Source organism: Propithecus coquereli, unplaced genomic scaffold (genome assembly GCF_000956105.1).
Source record: "Propithecus coquereli isolate 6110/MARCELLA unplaced genomic scaffold, Pcoq_1.0 Scaffold143, whole genome shotgun sequence".
In the NCBI taxonomy this organism is placed as follows: Eukaryota; Metazoa; Chordata; class Mammalia; order Primates; family Indriidae; genus Propithecus; species Propithecus coquereli.
This window is the reverse complement of record NW_012138636.1, coordinates 3625178-3647343: the sequence shown is the minus strand read 5'-3', so window position 1 is coordinate 3647343 and position 22166 is coordinate 3625178. Positions and strand designations below refer to the sequence as shown.

Genomic DNA, 22166 nt, shown 5'->3' with positions numbered 1-22166 from the left:
GTTTCTTTTCACCCGTCCACAGCGCAGGCCCCAGACGGCCTCTGGTCCGGCCCTACAAAGCTGTAGGCTACGCCGTCACACACCCGCCCGTCTGCACGTGCGGAGCCTGGTCGTGGTGGCGGCCGGGTCCCCAGTGTCCGTCGGCCGTGCCGCAAGCCCGGCGTGCTGCCGCCTGAGCGTGGTGGACCCCTCGGGCTCGGCCACTGCTGCTCTGGAGTGTGATGCCACCTGCGTCCGTAGCCTTTTCTCCCCACGCTCCTCAGACCTGCGACAAGACGTAGCACCCTGGACCCGCCCTGGCCTCAGCCGGAGGGGACCACCACCTTTGCGTTGGAGCCGAGGCCCGCAGGGCTGGCGGCGCGGGGGGCACTGGTGGGGCACAGGGGAGGAGAGGGTCCTTCGCCTCCACTGCCTCGGAAGAGTCGACTTCCAAAGAGTGTGCAAAGAATGTCTGTGTGTGTGTATTTTAAAATATCTGAATAAGGGCTTCTTCTTAACTGTGGTCTGTGAATCCCTAGGAGTCCCCGAACCACCCCTAAAACTATACTCAAAAGCTTGTGTATCTGAATATATATATATTCTTCTAGAGAGTTCTTGGCTTTCATAAGATTCAAAAGGTCTATGACCAGTCACAAAACCGCAACCAGACGGCGGCCCGCCGTTGCCGAGCACTTGTGGGGCTGCGCGGACGCGATCTCGCGTCATCCTCGCTGCGGCGCCTCGGCTTGGGGCTGTTACCTCCTTCTTGGACAGAGGAGGCGAAGGGGGCTCTGGGTCCTGTCACTTCCCGGGGGGCATCTGGCCAGTCGGCAGTGGGGCTGGGGTCTCCCCGGCGTCTGCTCATGGCCCGAGACCCTCCATTCTCAGCCACCTCCTGGGTTTGGTGCAGAAGATCTGGAACAAACAGCACCCTCCCGGAGCCGCACATTCGGATGGCGCCTGAGCCCTGCGCAGACGTCGGGGACGCCAGCACTCAGCCTCTGTTCTCGCGCTCTCCTTACGCGGCTTTCAGGGAAAAATGTGAAATACAGATTTCAGTGGGTTTTTTTTCCTGCCAAAAATACGAGTTGGCTGACATTAACCATATATTTTTTAAGACAATTCTCCAAGAACAAGTAAAATAGATGTTTCCAAAGACTAATTTCTTTAACAGAAAAGTTTGTCATAAAGTTGCTGAAAAGTTGTTTCTTTAACAACAACAGAATTAGAAAATGCTTCCTTCTCTCCTCTCCTCCCTGGACTCTGGCCCGTCCCCTTTTCCCCTGCACTGGCACGTGGGCTCTTTGTTTTTCGCCGATGAGCTGGTTGAAGTGGGAGTTGGTTAATTCACTCATTCGATTACTCCCGGGACAACTTGGGGGTGCGGGCTTCCTGCGTCAGGCCAAAGAAGCGCCGGCAGCAGTCACACCGCTGGCCTTGGGGTCCCCTCCCCAGGCGCCGTGGGCTGTGGCATTCTCTTCGTTCCCCATAGTCACCTCCCCGTCTGCGGGCTGTACAGCTCCTCCCCGTGCGGAACCTCCCTGGGCCCTTGCCAAGCCCGCCACACCCCAGCCCCGCCCGGGAACAAGATCTCCGGGTGCTGCAGGGGGAAATCTGTCCCAGAGCACGACGCAGACCGTGGGAAGCAGGAAGGGTCACAATGAGACTCCAGAGGGGCCCAAACCCATGTGCGCTAGGGGGGCAGAGCAGCCCTGCCCGAGCCTCGGTGACGGAGGAGCCAGGTGCCGGGACGCGGGCGCCAGCCTGCCTGCTTGGAAGTCATTCCTCGGCCTCTTACTCCATGTCTTGGGACAAGTTGCTTAAGCTTTCTGTACTTTATTTGCTTCGTCTTTGAAGTAGGAGTCATAGATGTGCCTATTTCGTAAGGTCGTCATGAGGGTTACATCGATAAGAAACGAGACGATCCTCAGAACCCGGCACGTCATAAAACTCATAAATATTAGCCGCTATCAGCGTCATCCTCATCGTTGTCACAGGTTGAACTGTGTCCCCCTTGAAAGATGTCGAAGTCCTAACCCCCACCCGGCCCACACCTGTGAACGTGACCTTATTTGGAAACAGGTCTTTGCAGATGATGTCTCTGGTGTGGACTCTAACCCCGTATGGCCGTGTCTGTACGGTAAGGCGGGGAGACTTGGACACGGCGACAGACGCTGGCAGAGGGAAGACAAGGGAAGCTGGGAGAGAGGCATGGGACGGATTGTCCCTCACAGCCCTCAGAAGGAACCAACCCTGGCAACACCTCGATCGTGGACTTCCAGCCTCCAGAACCGTGAGACAAGAGGTTTCTGTTGTTTAAGCCGCCCACTTTGTGGTACTAGGACACTAACACAGTCTTCATCGCCACCAACAGCGCCCACCTCTCCGTGTGCCTTCTCAGGCCCCCCAGAGGAGCAAAGGGCTCCCTGAAAGGGGGAGAATCCTCGATACTGAGGTCACATTACTGCATCGCAAAGCGAGAGTGTGACGCAGGTCAGTTCGGCAGCAAGGCAGCGGCTGGGCTCCGCCGTTCTCAGGGCCCCGTTGTCAAAGGTTCAGCAGACACAGCCCAGCTGTCCCGCAGGCCACCCTTCCCAGACTGTGCACCCCTGCTTCCAGGACACTAGCGTCAGGTGACATTCCACTGGCTGCCTTTGCTTCGCGGTACTCCAGTGCGTGCCCTCCCCAAGAAATCTGTTGCGTTTTATTTCTCATCATGCAATACCCTGGGATTGGCTTCCCTAATTGCCTGTGGTGTGCTTGCCCCCTCCTGTCGTTAGGTAATTGTGCTGTCCACACGGCTGCTGAAGCCACTTAACATTCCGGAGCTGTTGTTTGCGACTGATCGCCTGCACCCAGACCTTGGCATCTGAGCACCAGCCAGGAAGATAAGCGCCGCCCGAGCTGGAAATAGCAGTCGAGCGCCCAGCAGCGTTCCAGATGCACCTCCAAAGCCAGCATCCCCGCCACTAATTGCGGTATGGCTGAATTTTGCCCAAAGCGTCTTGATAACCACACAGCAAGGTACTTCACTTGCATTTCTGTGATTCTTAAAAAAAAAAAAAGTGTTTTTTCATTTCCCTGAAGGTATCAAGCTGTCTTTCAGCTGGCTTAATTAGGGATAATTTCCATTCTTACTTAACCCTCCCTTTGTGATTTTCCTCATTGCACCTGCAAGTTCCTTAATTCTAAATAAAAGCCTGTTGGCAGGTGTCGGTAGATTACAAGTCTTTTGATTTGAGGTTGCTCCAGAGGTTACACATGCTTTAGAATCATGAGTGTGAGGAAAGTTTGATGTTCCTTAAGATGATATGACTGAGGAGGGAGCATTGCAAATAGGGTCTGAGGCTCTGTTTCTCTCTTGATCTGGAACATTTCTGAAAAGGCAGGGCGGGGTGGCGGCCGGGGCAGCGCTGGTGTCTGTGTGTGTTGCAAATCATTGCGCCGTAACAAAGGGCTGCATTGTCCCAGCTTGCTCAGTGCCAGGTCTGCCAGGCTGCTCGGAATGGCGGCGGGACAGAGGTGGATCGGAAGGCCATCTTCGCCTATGAAAGGTCTGCTCCCCTCCAAAGGAAGGCCCCAGTACAAGATATCTGGTCCCAGGCATCTAAGTTATAATGGCAACCCCTGTGGACTTGGTGATTTCGAGTTTTTGTTGAAATATAATGCTTTCTTTTCTGTAAGCTTAAATTTTCCTTCTGACCGTAGCAGGAAAACCTTGACCCACCCAGTGAAATTATATAAGAACTCCTGGGAAAAAATGAACTGCTTAGAACCCACGTATTTGTAGGTGTATGGTTGCTGGGAATTTCTGGCATCTCTAAAAGATACAATAAAGAGATGAAACCGAAGAACAGTTTCTATTGTGGATTATACAGGTGAAGGAAAACGTAAAGCAAAACACATGTCTCTGCATTTTAGTTCTCTACAAAATACTGTCATTTTATGAAAAAACTGTGAAGTTGGAAATTGCTCTGAGATGTAATCAAAGCAGGGTTTTTATGGACGCAGGCATTCTTTTTCTTTCCCAAGTATGTTTTTCATGAACATGGATTCTTTCATGGTGCTGAGATATAGGGGACCTCAGTTGCTTTTTTCAATCTACTAATCTGAAAGTCTTGAATTTAAATAAGGAAGAAAATGGCAATCATCCAAAATAAAATTAAAGCAGAAATTACTCTTTTCTAAGATAAAAAAATTAAAAGTGACCTGCTATGTGACTCAAATCTGCATTCATTCATTCATTCCCAAATACTGAGTGGGCACCTGGCCCATTCCAGGAACTCTGCTAGGTTCTGAGCCGGTGCAGCGAATGAGCAGACATGTCCCCGACTCTGTGGCACTCAGAGTGAGCAGCCGGTGCCTGTCCTCATGCTCAGGCCCTGTGCAAGTGTCTACTGAAGGTGACGTTGTAAACCATATGCCCACATGCAAAGGAAACTGCCTGGAAATATAAAAACCAAAGCACTTGGTTACCTCTGGGTAGGAGTATGAAAGGGAAGGCTAAGGAAAGAGGGAGTCTCATTCCCAATACATTTCTGTATTGTTCCCATTTTTTTATAGCAAACATGCATTTGTGTATTACTTCTGTGACTTTATATTTTTACAAGTTAATTTATTTTAAAAAAGAATATTCGAAATCTTCTAATCTGAAATGGTAAAAGGAGGAAGTTATTGATTATAAATGGTATCATTCAATGGTTATTAAGTCTTGAACATGCTCTCAATATTGTATTAAATATGGCCAAAGGCAGACTCTGAGCGGTGGGAGAAATGTCACAAGTTTGGTTTATGGTCGTGTCTTTTCCATCTCTGTGTGGCTGGTGGAAGGAGCTGAGCCGGGCAGGCAGTAGGAGGCCTGGGAGAAGAGGTGAGCCGGAAGAAGTGTGTGGTAACCAGACTTTGGTTGGAAGAAGCAGGAGGCACAGGACAGAGCACTGCTCTTTGATTAAAAAGCAGGAACATGATAGAAATTTGATATAAATCCTGCAAAGGGCCTTCAACAAATAAGGGGAAAGAGGGAGGCTCAGGAAATGGAGCGTTATCTAGCAGAGCCTTCTGGAACCTCTCTGGTGCTGCCAGAGGGGCTGGAGGAGAAGCCAGTCGGTTTCCGCCCACTGCAAAAGCACCATGGGCTTGCGTCCCAGTTCCGCCATCAGAGCACTGCGGATCTCTCCCAGCCTCAGTGTCCCCATCTGGAAGATACAGAGAACAATGGCACCTGCCCCATGGGAGGGTTGCTATAGAGCCACCCGTAACACAGCGGCCAGCCTGGGACTCCCAAGGCATGAGGGTTTTTAATGCTGAGGACACCAAGGAAGTTACTTACAAAATGATAACCTGTCAACAGGAGAATAATATTAAATGAAGACAAGATTCGGAGGTACTCCTAGGGTGCACCAGGAGATAAGAAAATGGAAGAGGAATAATACTTTGGTCCAACATACTTCCAAGACAATATGGCCCAGAGGTCAGGAGCAGTGTCTGGAGCCGGATGTGATGGCTGGATTCCAATCCCACCCCTTTCCCATAATAGTCCACTTCTCCTGGTCTTAGTTGACCATGAAGTAGGACCCACCACATTGGGTTTGGAGAAAATTAAGAGTTAACAGATGTAAAGCTCTTAGAACATGGCGCATGGTAAGCTCCTTCAGAGCGTGTAAGAGTCACCACTGTCGGTAACAAAGTCTGATGATTGCTCACACAGGGCCATATGTCTCCAGTAGAACTTTCTCCATCACTAACGTTTGCCACAAAGTAGTTGTGTGGAATCTGAGATCGACACACTGATTTACCATTTCGATCTCATCCAAACTTCCCCATTCCAAAGGGGTTCCCTCCCACACCAGATGTCAAGCCACCTGAAGGTGACTTAAAAGGCCAAGCTGAGTGGTCGTGCTGGTGTCCCCTGTCTCAGGCCTGGGTATGAGCGGTTGCCACCTAAACTCTGGCGGGCCAGAGCCAAAGCAAGCTCATGCTAATGCAAACCTTCTGCCAAGCACCTCACAGGCCCCACTCTTTTTAAACATAATTGACGGAGGTGTAAATGCTTTGTAGCAATTGACTTCTGCCTCTGTAAACTCTCTTCTGGAGTCCACTTCCCAAGAAACGTACCGGGCACAGCAAAGAGTTTGGAAGTGCTCCAGGCTGCATCTGCCAAGCATCCCCAGAGGCCCAGGGCCTATGCAAATGGCTCTGTTTAGGCCACCCCTCCACTACAATGGGCTCCCAGTAACAGAGAATTCCATCGAGCTCCCTGCAGGGCTGCTATTATTTATTTTACCCTGGTTACCAGACACAGAATCTCAACAACAAATAATCCAGTATTACAAATGTCTGCTGTCCAGCCCGAGGAAACATCAAGAGACTCCATCTCTGTTTTAAAAGGAATTTAAAAAGACAAAACCAGATGATGGAGGGTTTGCAGACCATTTGAGAAGGAAGCATGGGGCCGGGGTGGCTGGGATCTTGCCACCATCTGTAATAACCCTAATCCTATTCTCTTCTCAAATTTAGGAGAGTAATGAGGACAGGAAGAACTTTCTGGAACTGTCTCTCTTTAGACTTTAAAGGTCTAAAGCTGGTGCAGAGAACACCAGCTTTCCTAGTTCACTTCTCACAGCCGGCCGAGCTCTCTAATTCCTTTTGGGAATTGCTGAGTTACCGGAGACTGCGGGGTGGTTGGCACTTGCCCCTTGGAGCAAAGGCAGGAGGATCACAGAGTCACCAGCTGCTCACTGGGCAGGATTTGCCCACAAGCTTGTTCATCTGCCCAGAAAACACATTTGTTTTCTCCCCCTGGGGGTGTAAGATGAAGGTCGAAATCCCACTTTTCACCAAAGCCCAGATCACTGGAAATACATCCTCGCTCCCAAACCTGGGCTTGGGGGCAGGCGGCGCCTCGTAGATGCGGGAGCCCGGGGCCGCCAGGCGGCTGCGAGTGTTTTTGATTTGAGGCGGGGAGCAAACCGGAAACCCAGACAGCACGACCAAGGGGGTCTGGGTCGGCTTCCGAGACCCACCCTCCCTGCCGGGCGTCGGGGGCTCGGAGCGGGCGCGGCGGCTGATGGCAGCAGCAGATGTGGCTGCGGCCGGGCCTGGCTGGGACAGGCGGGGAGCCCACAGGAGACAGCAGGGCAGGGGTGCGGCCAGGGCAGGGCTGCCCGAGGTGGAGCCGGAAGCCGTGCCCATCGCCCGGGGCTTAGGTGGTAGCAGCAGACAGACCTGGATGGAGCCCTGGACCTGCCACCTGGTGGGGGGCCAGCCGGTGGATGCCTCTGAGCCTTCCTCTGCCTTTTCTGTAGTGGCCGCTTTGTGGCCAACTAAGTTATTTCAAACACCTGCTGACCTCCGGGGCCTGGCACACAGATTTTCAATAACTAGACACAATCATTGTTACTCCCTGTGTGGCCCTAGGCAGGTAATTTCATCTCCCTGAGCCTCAGTTTCTTCGTCTTTAAAATGGAAGTGATGTTCACTTCTGCCACAGGAGTCTTCAAAACACTGAAGGAGATAATGCATCATCGGGCAGGTTGTAAATGTTCAATAAATTCTAATCCCTTCCCCTTCCTGCCGTCCTGTACCCCAGACACACACGTCCTGGGCGGCAAAGGAGGCCCAGGCGGGAGAGGGTTGCTCCCCCGTGCCAGATGGTTGGAGGTCAGAAGTTTTCAAAAAAGCAAAACAAAACAAAAACCGGGATTAAATGAAGAGATGAGATGAGCAAAAGTAATAAAACATATGAGAAGAAAACAGTGTGTATTCCAGATCTATAAATAGTCAAGTCAGCTTGCGACGGTGGACAGAACTGGGGCTTGGGTGATTTCCAGCTGGGACTCGCTGTCTCTGTGAGCGTGTACGTCTCTGTCTCTGTCTTTGTCTGTGTCTCTCTCTCTCTCTCTGTCCCCTCCCTCTCTCTCCCAGAGTGGCCTCGAACAAGCCACTTTATTCCTCTGGGAGGACTAGGGCTCTGGGACCCCTTCCAGCCTGGTGGTCTAGGATGAGGTGTGAGAGGCTGCGGCCAGCGCAGGGCAGGGGACGGCGGGGCCAGCAGGGGAGCGGGCACCGGGCGCAGCTCAGCGAGAGCAGACAGAGCCCGCACGAGGTCTGCAGACTGGGAGCAGGTGGCAGGACGAAGGGAGGAGTGTGCCAGTAACACACGGACGCGGGTGCCGCTGGCACCTTTGAGCACAAAGCCACCCGCAGAGGAAAACTCCTGTCTTCTTTACTCCCAAAACGTGGGTAACAGACCACGGGTAAGTCTATAAAGATTAACTTCTCACTCATTGGGCATCGTTAACGCAATCACATGGGCTGATTAGAAAGGAAAGTGAGCAGGATCCAGCTGGAGATGCTTGTCACTGCCCTGGGACTGAGATGATGTTAGTTTCAGGGTAGCACCGTTTCCCTCCCTGCCCCCGACACCCACACCCTCCTCAGAGATGAGGCCAGGCTGGAAGGACAGAAAATTACCTGCATGCCAGGAAGCTTTGGGGCATCACCAGAAGCCCTGCCGAGCAGTCAGGATGTTTGGCCTGTGGGGAAAACGACTTGAAGGCCCGGCACGGTGCCACCGCAGGCCCTCGGTCGCTGTTCACCTTGGCTTGCTTCCTGCAGCCACCTGCCCCGCAAACGCAGCCGTGATCTTCCTTAGGAAATGTGAGAAAGGAGTAAGCATGTTGAACACGGTCAGAAGGCGTTGGTTCGAGTCCTTCGTGTGAACTTGAAGCCCCCACTCAAAACTCCGAGCCTGTTCCCTTCATCTGTACAGGGGTGTCAGGACCTCCCCACCCTCCTCGCGGGCTCCAGTGAGGTCAGGTCTGTGACAGGGCTACGCAGCTAAATGTAGAGTGACTGCTCATAAAGATGGCGGCTTGCTCAGCTTGCGTGAAAGGTCTTCCAGGCCCAGATGGCAGCTTTAGCGTGGACAACTGTGACTAAACCTCCATGGGACATGCTCTGGAACAGCCCCAGATCAATGGCTGCAAGCCCCCACAGTGAGAATAAAGTGAATCTTTTGAAAGCAGCACACCCGAAGCAGAGGTTTGCCAAACAACACGTGTATGAGGCAGCAGTCGGCTTGTGCAGAAGCATTAATACCCTCGAGGCTTTGCTGAGAGATGTGTGGAGCCCGACATTTGTCTGGGGTTTACCTGGAAGACCATGCAGGAAATGGACAGCTGCGCTGCTCTTGAATATAAAGCAGCAAGTGATTTAACGTGTTCTGTAAGCCTGTTTCCTCATCTGTAAAAAGGGGATAATAGAACACACCTCACTGGATTGTTGTGAGACTTGAGACGAAACCCCTGGAAGGCATAATGCCTGCCTCAACTTGCCAATAAACACAAATACTGGGTGTCTTTTGAAGGGCAGAAGGTTAACGTTTCAATAAAGACCAAGTCAGACATCTGCTCTTTTAAAATGAGATTTATTGTACATAAAATAAATTAATGACAATTTAAGCCAAAGCATGAGTGGCTTCTTAAAGTGCATCTGTGTCGGGGATTTGGCAGGTAGCGCCTGCATCTGTCTGTCCGCTCGCTGTACGACGGTGTTTCTGTATTTCAGCCACCCACGGGCACAACTCAGCCAGGCCTAGGAAGCAACCCAACGTCATAGCCATGAGCCATTTACACAAATCACACCAAAATCAATGGACACACTTCTTTCTGTACCTGATGCAACACGTTAAAAACAAACAAATTATACAGTCTCACAATTAGTCAAAGCCTGGGGTTGAAGAGTTTGAGTTCAAATCACCCAACGCACACCCAACACCTGAGCATTATCCATCCTGTCGGGAGGAAGCGGCACCTTCCTGCCAACCAGGCGAGCCCATCAGTGTCTGTATAAAGAATATTGTGGCCCATAAACTTGACCTTTTTTGGGGGAGGGGCATTTTCCTTCTTATTCTTAAAGCAAGAAATCTGGATATCCTTTAGGTTAGAGGGGTGTTCTATAAGAACGGTGTTCCAGAGATTCAAATCATACTGAGAAAAGCAACTCTTCCTCTTGGGGGAACAAAAAGGAAAAGAAAAAAGAAAGAAGGGAGAAAAAAGAAAATCTGTGAATACTTAATCTGTTCTTTCATCCCACCGTAAATCACATGCATATATTTGGTGAAACTACAACTGACCATCATTTACAAGGTATTTAGGAGCAAAAACCAAAGCAATCATACCCCTCCCCACTCCAAAGGAAAAGACACAGAGGACATTTCACACATTCAGAGAGTGGCTCGGTGGGCTCTTTCAAGCCTCGTCAGTTCCGTCCCCCTGCTCGGAACAACGCTTCTTTTTCTGTAGCGGTTCCATAAGCCCTCTTGGCCTTTCTGCTCCAGCCCTTTCTGGAACCATGAATTACCGACAGCATTCAATGTTCCTGCACTGGAAGAACCTCGGGCCCTCTTCCTGGAGAGACCAAATCCCCTTGAGTGCCTGTTTCAGACGGAGGTGACAGTCCTCACTTTGGCAGAGAGCGCCTGCTTGAACCTCCTCTTCAGGTCCTGCATGTTGGGTGACTTGGGCCTGGGAATGAGGGAGCTTCTTCGCTTCTCAGGCGTGCTGCTAGGCTGCTGTTTGTGACTGACTGCTTTGCACAGGACGTGGAAGGCGTTGTAGACGTCGTTGTAATTTTCGCTGACGGACACTTCATAGAATAAGCAGCCCAGCATGCTGGCCAGCTGCAGTCCGAGCTGAGGGTCAACCTGTTTGACGTGCAACAGGTCAGCTTTGTTGGCCACGACCACCACGGGCAGGCGGGTGCCCGGGTGCAGCTGCTGCACGTGCTGGTGAAGCTGGCCAATGAGTTCATAGCTCTTGTGGTCCGTGATGGAGAAAACCATCACCACAGCATCTGCCCAGCGAATGCACCTATTCAGCTGTTCGCTGCAGCCCAAGGCGTTCTCATGGACCTGAAACAGAGAGGCGATGGCAAGGTGAACGGCGGCCAGTCCCACAGAGCCCTGGCTTGGGTGGATTCGATTTCAAAAGAGCCCTTCACAGTAATACTGGGTTGCAGGCCATAAACAAGTTATATCCCCACACACTTCGGCTTTCTTGACAATATGTTGATCCAGCTGCAGAGAGTTGGAATAAATAACAGTGCAGCTCGCCACACTCAAGTGGAAAATTGACCTGCAGAGAACTCCACGCAGAGAGACTTTGTAGTTGCACAAAATGGGAAATTAACTGGCTAGACAGTAAGTCTGGGGAAGTAAAGATAGGAGCTGGAAGCATTTAAACCTGGATAACTGCCCAGTTCAGGAAGGGGAAAAAAAAAAGAAACCCACTAGCATGGCTCTTTTGTCCATAGAGCAACTTTCCACAATATAAAAGCGATTCCAAGTATTTGGAGACTGTGCCTAGATGTTTGGTTTTGAATGCCAAAGACACATATGTAAAAACTGACCTTTTTAACTATAGCAAGGAAACTGCCAGTTCCAAGCGTGTTTGGTTTGGTCTTTCCTGCTGTGTTGAATCCTCCTAAGGGAAGATTTCTGCCCCTTAGCCAAATCTCCCCAGTTAAGCCAGGCTAAGATTGACCGACAGCCAGATACGAGTGAGGTGTCAAACAACATTTAAAAGTCTAGACTTGACTCCCCAGATTCCTCTCCTCCTTCAGCACGAGAGACTTCGAGAACAAGTGAGCAATTCCACAGCCATGGAGGGTCCCCTTTCGCCCAGCATCTCAGAGCGTCTCACCTGGATACCTGGAGTGTCTTGAACCTGAATAGCCAGGGTTTCACCTTCTATCTGAACTTGTCTGGTATAGAGATTACCTGTGAAGACCAATAAAAAAGGTTATGTTTTTCCCTATTGTACTTTTAAACATTGTGGATTTTTTTTAAGTTAGAGGAAAGAAATGTAGCCTACACCAATGCACAAAAAGAAGCTATAGTTTATTTCTATTTAATGGGCTTACTTCAGATTTTTTTAAAAACCGATTGCAATCTTAACCCCATGTTAGTAGATTTATTAAAACTAGGGCAAAGTTTGCAAGTTTTGGAAACTTCCTTGTCTATTTTTAGACGGGAGTTTCTATTTTTAGAGCACTCCCTTGATGCAAATTTTCTTAGAATGTATGAGGTTTCTGTTTTATTTTGGTACTTTATCATTCTTTGACCATAACTTTATATTTGGCCATTAAATATAATGGCCTTGTAGACAAATATTGTTAGTAAACACACCGCCAATATTATCCGTTGGAATAAAGATGTGACATAATGATCATCTCTACATCAAAGCAGAAGGCTACCACGTCTTATCTTATACAGCTCATTTCAAATAATCCCCTATAGGTACTTCATATGGTCTACAGATTTAAGCAATTTGCTAACAGCACATAGCTAGAAAGCCCTAAGCCTCCCCAGTGGCTATGCTTAATCATAGGGATTGAAATACTTTTCCTCTCATTTATTCAGGAATTCTCCTCCTAAAATTCTACCATCTAGTTATTTTTCTTTGTTAAGAAAAGAGAACTTTAGGTTTACAACTGCTCTCCTTTGGCCTTTGCTTTAAAAGGTCACCTCTGAAAGGCAGCCAGCAGAGAGGGAGAGGGGTGGGGGGAGGAGCTGGTCATCTTTTTTTATGACTTTTGCAGGAGTGTTTTGAAGGGAGCGGCTCTGGAGTACAAAGGGTGCTTCCAACTGGGGTCCCTATAGTTAAAACATACCAGGGGGATACTTTGAGGCTCTTGATAAAATGATGAATGGGCTTGGGATGGAATGAGGCCAGATGGCAGTTGTGGGTTGGGGGGAGCTCGGAGGGGCACTCAGAGTTGGAAGTGGTGAGATCCTGACGCTCAGACTGTCACTCTGAGGAAACCTGCCTGGGAGGTACTGGGAAAAAAAAAGGGAACAGCAGTACTCCTACAAGATGAGTGTTTTCCTCAAATGCATTTCCTCACCTGCATTTCTTTCGTAGTCACCGATGAACCGTTTGGTGAGGAACCGGACCACCAGTGCTGCAGGTCAGAGAAAAGAAAGGAAAGAGGGTCAACCCTGAAAGTTAGAGTGATTTCCACCCCCACCCCACCCCCCAGCCTGGAAACCGCTCTCCCAAAGAAAGCCTTAGATGGCCACCAAGTGAAATTCCTACCCTGCAGCTCCTTGACCCTCCTTCCAGACGCAACGGAGGGGGCTAGAAGGCGCCGTGAGTTACGGCTCTGTCCAGCTGGAAGGGTCATTTGGCTAACCCCCTGCTCGGAGCCCGGCTGAGCCACACCTAAGCCTTCCAGCAGGCAAATGTCCTCCTAACCTTAAAGATCCCCGGGAGGGGTTACGTTCGCTAACTCCCCTCTCCGTGCCAGGCACTGCCAGAGTCTCGAAAACCCCGAAGTTTGAATCGCATTGTGCCGTGCTGCCCAGACGGTCGCCTGGCCATTCTGGGTCTCAGTGTCCCTCATCTGTTGAGGCGGGGGGTGGCAGCGGCGATGGTGAAGGTCCCTCCCGGAGGGGCAGCGGATCACCAGGAGGGGTCGCCACGTCCGGCCCGGGGCCGGGCACTCACCCGTCTTGCCCACGCCGCTGGCCCCCACCACGGCGATCTTGACCAGGCGGCGGCCCGCGGCGGCCAGGCAGCACTCGGCGGCGGCGCTGCCCGGGGCGGGGTACTCGGCGATGGTGCACATGTTCTGGATGAGGCGCATGGCCGCTCCGGCCGGGGCTGCGCGGCGCGGGGGCGGGGTGCGGGCGGGAGGACCCGACCCGGGGGCTCCGCGGCAGGAAAATCCCGGTAACAAAGACAAGCACCGCCGCGCGCCGGCCGCGCCGCTCGGAGGGGCTCAGGCTGGGGACTGAGACTGGACCCGGGCGGCGCGCGCGCTGTTTTCTCCGGGGTCGGGCCCGCCCCCCGCCGCCCTCGGCCAATCGCGGGGCGCCCTGCGCGAGGCCCCGCCCCCGGCGCCGCTCCGCGCGCTCAGCGTCCCCTGGGGCGCCCGGAGCCGGTGCCGGGCCTGGCTAGGCGGGGAGCGGGACGGCGGGCTGGGTCTCCTGCGCGGCCACGGGGCCGGTGCTGTGGCTGCGGGGCTGGAGGTGCCTCGGCTCCCAGGGAGGGCTCGGCCCGGGGCAGGCGCGGCCCCAGTCTCCGAGAGCCGTTCCCGGACAAATGCCCCCACCCCGGGTCCCCCCGCCCACCGCCCACTCTGCCGCCGCCTCGCTCCCCATCCCCCACCCTCGCGGAACCTGCTGGGGCGCCCCGGGGTCTGCTGCCTGGCGTCGTGCCTGGCTCCTTAATTTGGAGGGAGGTGGCACTGACGGGTGCATCCAGGGTGGCATCCGGATCATAGATTTGGATACAATTACAATTATCAACCAAGCCCCCAACACCACCCCCTTCAAATGTGACATTTGACTTTGGGGGAAAAAAACACCCATTGTGCTGTAGACCCACGTTCTCTGGCTCTTGTCTAGGGAGCAAGCTCACGTGGACACACACATGGCCGGGCACATGTACAGCACACCCGGAGGCGAATCAAGAAGTAATTATAGAAGGAGCTTTCTGGAGCTTCACACACAGTCGCACCTCCTCCAAGAACTGTGAAATGGAAGGAAAACAGTTGCGCCAGCTGCGACCTCTGAAAGGGCCCACGCATAGTCTCTGGTCATCAAGAGTTAGTTAAGTGGCTTGATACCAAGGAAGCCGTGGCTTCTGCACTCACAAAATGCCAAGCTCCGGCCCTTACTTTTTCACCAGGGAATGCACCTTCAATGGCAGGTCAAATTCCTCCTCCAAGCAACGTTCTGCAGCTGGAAATGATGGCAGAGTATGTCACCAGAGACTCAAGCTCACCACCCTCATACCCAATCCAGCCCCCTCTCCCCCTCTTCAACCCTGTGGGCCCCCAAGTGTCCCAGGGGCTTTTATGCTGGGGTATGACAACGAAGTCTGTGGCTTTGTGTCCATGCCCACATTTAAGGTTAAAATGTATAAGTAAAACAAACCCCATTCCCTTTTCTACACAACAGACTTGTGTTTGACCCCCCTTTGCACCCTGGACTTAATTCGTCAAATTAAATACATACCTACCTCTCGCCAGGTATTTGACAGAATTTATGATCCGGACCCAGTTCAGACTCTGAGAGGAGCCCTCCTGTCTATAAAGGTTTAGGTGTTTGCAGGAATTCAAGGGGAAATAGAAAGGAAACCTCAAACTGCTTTAGTAGCAAATCTTATAGGATGAGCAGCATAATTAGCAAGGCACACAGCCTTACAATAAACATAATAAAAGGTGGACTTGTAGGAAGATCACTAGAATGAAGTAAGTTCAACCATCGGAGTCAAAAAGAAAAAGAGCATTTTCAATATGCATGTCTTTCTTCCTGGTTTAAATCAGACTAGAATGTTGGGTCTATAAAATCAAACTTAGCAAGAGTGTAATTACAGGTAACCACGTACTTTTTAAACCCTCCCCCCACAAAAGCTTGCAATGCTATTATGCTTACATGGTAAGATAATTATGTAGTGTAAAGTATCAGTCCCCAGCTTTTTTTGGTACCAGGGACTGTTTTCATGAAAGACCATTTTTCCGTGGATGTGGGGTGGGGGGATGATTTAAGCACATCACATGTATTCATTTCATGCACTTCATTTCTATTATTATTATAATACATTGTAATATGTAATGAAATAATTACACAACTCACCATAGGCTGGGGACCCCTGGTCTAAAGTGTTTGTTTAACTCCTTTTTACGCACAGACACACACACATTCACACAGACATGAACAAGAGTTGTCAAGGGGAATTTTGCTCTGAGTCTTTTTACCTTCTAGGGCTTGATTTCCATTACCATAAGCCTGTACCAAACCTATGATTTTTCTGTCTGCAACACAAAGGCTGAATTTGGTATTCTTATTTTAGGTCTAAGAGATCTGGCTATGCTTTAAAGAACACAGAGAGGAAAGAAACAAGAAAGATGGAGAAAAGAAATAAGTAAAGAAATAAGAGCTATTCAAATTCCAAACATCTAGCATAGAGCCCATCTCCACCCCGCCTACCTCAGATGATGACACTGAAAGTTACCCCTTCTTGGAAAGTCATAGAACTTAAAGAAGGAAGGAGCCGGGGCAGGAGAAGCGATATCAAGGTTATCGGAAGGGCTAGAGTATACAGGCTGCAGAACTGGCCCACACATGGAACCTCTTCCATAATCAGGGGAATCCAGAGGCTGCCTCTGCAGCTCTCTCTCAAAATCCTCAAAGCCAGACACTGGACGTTGAACAGTTGCTGCAGAAAAGCCCACTATCTCTACAGTCGCGCCCGGCAGCAGAAAGCAACCAAGCAGCACAAAGAACCCTTCCTCCTGGCAGGGGTGTTGATAGTGGGAGAGGCTGTGGGGAATGGGAGTTGGGGACCTATGAGAAATCTCTGTACCTTTCACTCAGTTTTGCTGTGAACCGAAAATTGCTCTAAAAAATAAAGTCTATTTTTAATTTTTTTATACAGTGTTTCACTCTATTGCCCAGAGTAGAGTGCAGTGGCATTATCAGAGCTCATTGCAACCTCAAACTGCTGGGCTCAAGCAATCGATCCTCCCACCTCAGCCCCCGAAGTAGCTGGGACTACAGGCACATGCCTCCATGCCTGGCTATTTTTTTCTATTTTTTGTAGAGACGGGGTCTTGCTATGTTGCTCAGGCTGGTCTCGAACTCCCGGCCTCAAGCGATCCTCCCACTTTGGCCTCCCAAAGTGCTAGGATTACAAGCATGAGCCACCGTGCCTGACCTAAAGTCTATTTAAAAAAAAAAAGTGTAGGGTATCTAGTCCAGCTCCTCCTCTGAGTTGCTGAATCCCTCTTACAACATCCCTGCTAAGGGATGGTCCAACCTACACCAGAATACTTCCTGTGGCGGGAAGTCCCTGTCCTCCCTCCACAGCGCGTTCCGTGGAGCTGATCCCTCCTCTCCTATAGTGTCCTTCCAGAAGGACAGACTTTGGCATGCACACCAGTTCTCCAAACACCTGCTCCGCTGCTCCTTGGTCCCTTCCACCGCAGTTTGGAAAGGACCAGAAAGGGAAAGGGGAAAGGTGAGCCGGGTCGTGGGATTGTAAAAGGACAGCAGACACGGGCAGTGTGTCTCCTGCTTCTGTGTTGAGGACAACTTGTAATAAGCATTTTTTAACATTCAATTTTAAAAATTAAAGAGAACCGTGGCTCAGAAACAGCCTCTAGATTAAAGAGGGGAGCAGATTCATTTGGGGCTGCTTATTTTCTAAGACGTCTCTGAGTGTGGCATTTTGGACGGGACAGATGTAACAAAGCGCAACAGTGTTTTCATCCAGGGACTCTATGCAGCGTGTGTTAGACATCGTGCAGTCCTGTGCCTGCCCATGACAGAGAGCCGCGCTGCTACATAGTGGCTGCCCAAGCGTTGTTTTGTTTTTAACTGTCAACTTTCCTTCTAGTCGAGGCTGGACGGAAAGACAGCCAGAAATACTAGAGTCAAAAGGCAAGGTAGGAGGGAAGGCAGATTGGACTCAGTTAAATAAAGCGTACACACACACACCTTTTGCCCTTAGAAAGATCACCTCTTGACTAGAACAGTTTAACTCTGAGAAATGTAAGATCTTGAAGTTCCAGGAGGGGAGGGTGGGCCTCCTATGAGCCTCCCCTTCCCTCCCGCATACCTTGGTTGGTTTCTATGGCAGCAAAATGGCGCACATGACCCCCTTCCACACTCAGGAGGAAAGGAGAACTCGTGTTCTACAATTAAAGCCCCCTGCTACTCAATCGGATCTTATCTTTCTTTTTCTGGAAGGTTTCCTCCAACCTCTTTCTCCATTTCAATGTAATATATGAAACAAAGGTAAAAGAAAAGGCGAAAATAATTCTCTTTTTCATTCAGGGCAAAATCTGAGCTTTTCTCCCCTCAACGATGTGAGTGTTCATAGCCCCCGTCATTTTTCTGGGCACAGAGAACACCTAGTTGGTAAACAATCTCATGACAGTAGCTCAGAAGAAACGCAAGTTTTATACTTTACTTGGAACAACGAGTAAATTTCCACTGTGTTTTAATTGGAAGTAGGAAAAAAATCTCAGTGCCATTTCCCCAAAGCCTTTGGAACACCGAACTAGAAACTGACATTACTGCATTATTAATAAAGCCATTGTCGGAAGTTCCCTTAGTGAAAGGAAAAGGCTAATAATATGGCAGATGGGCAGGGGCAATGTTCCTTTGGATCGTTTTCTTGTTCTTTTCTCCAGTGGGAAGAATCTACAAGCCTGTCCATCTGTCCCTCCTCCCTTTAACCTCCCATTCGTCCAGAAGATGATGGTGCTGAACGAAATGAGTGTTGGCTTTGGACCGTAGGAATGAGTACTCTTGGGATACTTGACAAGATTTTGTGATCAGAAGATACGCACAAGCAGAAAAGGTTCAGATAAATGAGCCAATTGTTTAACAGACCCCTTTAGTTTCAAATTCCTAAGTAGATTAGACACTCCTAATACTTGCCCTCTAACTACCCCTGAGAGTGCAGAACAGGCCACCTAAGGGCATTTTAGGCATCTTTATTTGTCTTTGCATAGAAGGCAATGTCCTCCCCCCAGAGCTTCAACTCCTTAGCATGATGTTCCTAGCTAAAAGGAAATCAAGGTTTTCCATAAATATTCACCTATGACATGGGGAAAGAACAAGCTTCATTTTCTCCCGTGCCTCAAGTCACCAGCAAAGTGAGGAAGTAAGTCTTGTTTGGGGCCAAAGCCACTGACTCTCATTGCCTTAGCTGGCTCTCAGAATTACAGTAACCATCAACTACCTTCTAAGCTCTAATTAGTGCCACTGTCTCAAGCCATTCAGTAGTGTCTAAAATATCACAGGCCACAGGATAAATGATGTAAGTTGAGCCCCAAGTTAGCAGAGATATTTAAGTTACTTGGTTGGTGATGATGCGAGTGGAGACATGATCGTTTCTTAAAGGAGTATGACATCCAGTCACCACCAAGAAACATTTTCATGTAACAGGAGTCTGTGAACATTTAGGATTTTCACCAAGATATATGCACTGCTAATGCTTTTTCCTTCTGATTAAAAAACAAAATGGATAGCAGATGAGGAAAATTTGATGTGATGGTTTTTAGGAAATGCACAAATGACTCATGTACTCACTCGATCTGACAAGGGTGCTGGTTTCTATATAAAGAAACAACATAGTCCCAAGATAGAAGTTGTGCACAGCAGATTGTAGCTCAGAGAGAAATCGCACATTCCAAGCAGCAGGAGCGTGAAAGCTGGTATGCATCACAAAACGTCTCTGCCGGGCATGTTGCGTGAAGACTATTATTAATTACTATTAATTCATCTGGAATGTAAAGCCGTCCACGCCAGGACCTTAAGTGTTGCAAGACAGGAAAACTCCAGTGTCATCTGAGATGACTCTTAACGAACTCTAAAAGCAGAAAACAGCAGCAACAACAAAAACAAAAGTTAATTTTTTGTGCAAACAATGTGTGCCCCCATGCTACCTGGAAAATATATTTAGCTCAGTGATAAATAAATTGTAACAGATTTTGTGCCATACAGTATGTCGAATATCCAATGAAATTCATCATACGAAATAGCCTGGTAAATTATAAAAGTTGAATACTTTTATATCTTCACCATGACAGTGGAACAAAGAGTTATTTTTCCAGCCTGGATTGCCCTTTAATGAGTCACTGGGAGGCAGTGCACTCATAACCTTGTCAAATCCTCTCCCGAATTCCTCATTACCTGGGCCTAGATGAACAGATAGGTGGAGAGGCCGGGCTAAAGTCTTTCTTGTCTTCATTCGTCAAAACACACAGCAGAGCCAAGAGCCAAGGCCTGCCTCCGCGCCCGGTCTCCCGCAAGGGATGGATGGTTTCTTTTGCACGAGCAAGTTCACTGCGTTATCAGCCAGACGCGCTGCGATCTTAGGGCGGATGCAGCCGGCTCCCTGCGGGGGCGACACATGCCAGGCCCCGCGACACTGTGGAAAACGATATCCCAGCAGCAGGATCCAGACGTTTCTCAACCAATCGGCCAAACAGTAGGACCCTCAGCAGCTTCTCCCTCACCACTGTGAAGTAGTCTGACCCAGAAGGAGACCCCTTTCAAGGTATGGCCTACCTCTCCTCCTTTCCCTCCGTCCGTCCTCCCCAGGTCACACGTGGGCCCAGCGCCACTCGGACCTGTGCGTGCTCCACGCTTGCCGTGTTCGTCCCCGGGTGACGTGCCGCATTATTTGGTGGGTTATTTATTGTCCCATTCTCCACACTAGAATGTAGGCTCCACGAGGGTAGAGACTGTGTTTTGTTCACTGCTCTCTCCCCACAACCCACAGAGCACTTAGCAGGCAGCACGTGTTAGCACCTCTTAGGTATTCGTGAGTGAATGAATGAATGAGTGAATGAATGAATCTGTGCGTTCCGTATGCACTGAGAAAGGGGCAGCAGGAAGAGCCCGAGGAAGCTGGAACTGTGGAAGGGGCTGGTCTGGGGGCCGGGGCTGGAAGGGGTGGAAGGAGAGCGGGACGAGAACACAGAGGAAGAGACACGCGCAGGATTCGGGGCGCCCCAGTCACGGGCTCACTCTTCCCGGCGCCCGAGCGGGATGAAGGGCAGGGCCGAGAAGGCCAAGGTGACTGTGAGGGGAGCGGAAAGAGAGACCGCGCGGATGCCCAGCTTGGGTCTCAAGGAAGTGGAATGCAGGTGGTCGGCCCGGAACGGGGGTAAGGCCAGGAATGGCAGGGCGAGGCATGAGGGGGACAGAACGGGCAGGCTGTAGCCACTGAAAATGCCTCAGAAAGGACCCAAGGACGCGCTGGAATGAGAGGTCAGGAGCATGGCGGGTGTCACAGGAGCAGCAACGTTCTCCAGGCGGAAGGAGCAGCAGGGAGGGGGCTGGGGCAGCATCTCAAAGAGCCAAGTGAATCCAGGATGTCCACGAGGAGCCTACCTGGGGGCGGATGATGGTGACTAATTCCCGGAGGCCTCCCGTGGGCCGGGCCTGTGCTGCCCACCCCGTGTCCAGTGGCTGGCACCTTGCGCTAAGGACGGAGGTGCTAGACTGTGAGCTCACAGGGCAAGGACGGTGCAGCTTTCTTCCCTTCCGTATCCTCTGCACCCAGCATGGGCCTGGCATATAGTAGGCCCTCAATAAATAGCTGCTGAATAAAATCAATGAGCAAGAACAGATTCTATGCAAGAACCCGCAGATGTGGTTTTCCGTTGTTCGCTGTCCCCTGTGGGTCTTATCCTGGACCTGAAGGGACATACGCGCCTTCCCCTACAGTGACGACCACTACCGATGGAGCACATGCCACGTCCCAGCCACTGTTCTAAGGGCTCCGTATGGATTGAGTCATTTAATTGTCATGACACGCTGACAAGACAAGGCCGATACTGTTGTCCTCCCTGTTTACAGATGTAGAATCCAGGCCCAGAAAGGTTGAGCTGTTCGCTCGAGATGACACAGCCACCAAGTGGGAAAGGCAGCATTTGAACCCAGACGGTCTGGCTCCGGAGACCCACAGCCCGTAATCTGCTGCCTACTTCTCAATGGGCTCCACCGTCCAGCGACCCGGGGCACAGTGTCCTTTATCCTCAGCCTTTATCTACCCTTTTTATCTTTTCTGCAACTCACAGGTGGAGGAGGTTGGTACTTGGAATGGAATGTGTGAAATGCAAGGAAGAAGAGAGCAGTTTGAGAAGAAGGCCAGAGTCCTAAGCGTGTGCGTGTGCGTGTGTGCGTGTGTGTGTGTGCATGTGCGTGTGCGTGTGTGTGTGTGTGTGTGTGTGTGTGTCTGTGTTGTGGTAGGAGCTGCAGTTGTTAACAATGACTTCTCACATGCTTCCCCCAGAGCTGTGCGGATCACAGCTACAGGACGGTGATTTCGCCGTGATGTTGCCTCCGCCAATTTAGAGTCAGAGCATGGGAAGTTTAGGACCCATCACCCAGAAAAGCAACACCAAAACCAAGACTTTCGGCCTGTTCCCAGTTGCAGGAAGGGGAAAGAGTATCACTTCTTGAATTTAACTTAAGCATTTGGTTCAACCATCTCCTCATTTTGACCAGAAAGTCCCAAGGCCTGAAAAGAAGCCACTCAGGGTTGGGTCTGCAGAGTGGAATTCAACTTAACGCCGGTCATAGCAACGTACGCGGCGAGGCGCTTGCAAAAGGAAAAGTGGCGTCTGCCTATTTCTCGGTGTTTTGCTTTTTCTGCCTT

At 50.5% G+C, this 22166-nt stretch overlaps 2 protein-coding genes across 2 annotated transcripts in view; one reads left to right on the top strand and one right to left on the bottom strand.

Moving 5' to 3' along the window:
* Positions 1–3190, top strand: part of LOC105806697 (sec1 family domain-containing protein 2-like) — a 41555-nt gene extending 38365 nt beyond the window's left edge. The window contains exon 5 of the mRNA XM_012639905.1: positions 2760–3190. Within this exon, the coding sequence (XP_012495359.1) occupies positions 2760–2852 (93 nt within the window). The 3' untranslated portion in view covers positions 2853–3190. The remainder of the gene's footprint in view (positions 1–2759) is intronic.
* Positions 3191–9397: 6207 nt separating this feature from the next.
* Positions 9398–13651, bottom strand: RASL11B (RAS-like, family 11, member B). Its single transcript, XM_012639914.1, has 4 exons — positions 13488–13651; positions 12886–12942; positions 11682–11758; positions 9398–10891 (listed from the first exon to the last, which is right to left on the bottom strand). Exons 1-4 carry the CDS (start codon positions 13624–13626, stop codon positions 10421–10423), a joined length of 744 nt encoding a protein of 247 aa, XP_012495368.1. The 5' UTR covers positions 13627–13651; the 3' UTR covers positions 9398–10420.
* Between the last annotated feature and the right edge of the window lie 8515 nt (positions 13652–22166).

Bases quoted from the DNA above. Each gene is read 5' to 3' on its own strand.
- RASL11B (XM_012639914.1), bottom strand. From the start codon at position 13,626: ATGCGCCTCATCCAGAACATGTGCACCATCGCCGAGTACCCCGCCCCG. The intron at 12,943-13,487 runs GTGAGTGCCCGG...TCTGACCTGCAG, and splicing joins CAGCGGCGTGGGCAAGACGG to CACTGGTGGTCCGGTTCCTC. The intron at 10,892-11,681 runs GTGAGACGCTCT...TCTCTGTTTCAG, and splicing joins AAGACACTCCAGGTATCCAG to GTCCATGAGAACGCCTTGGG.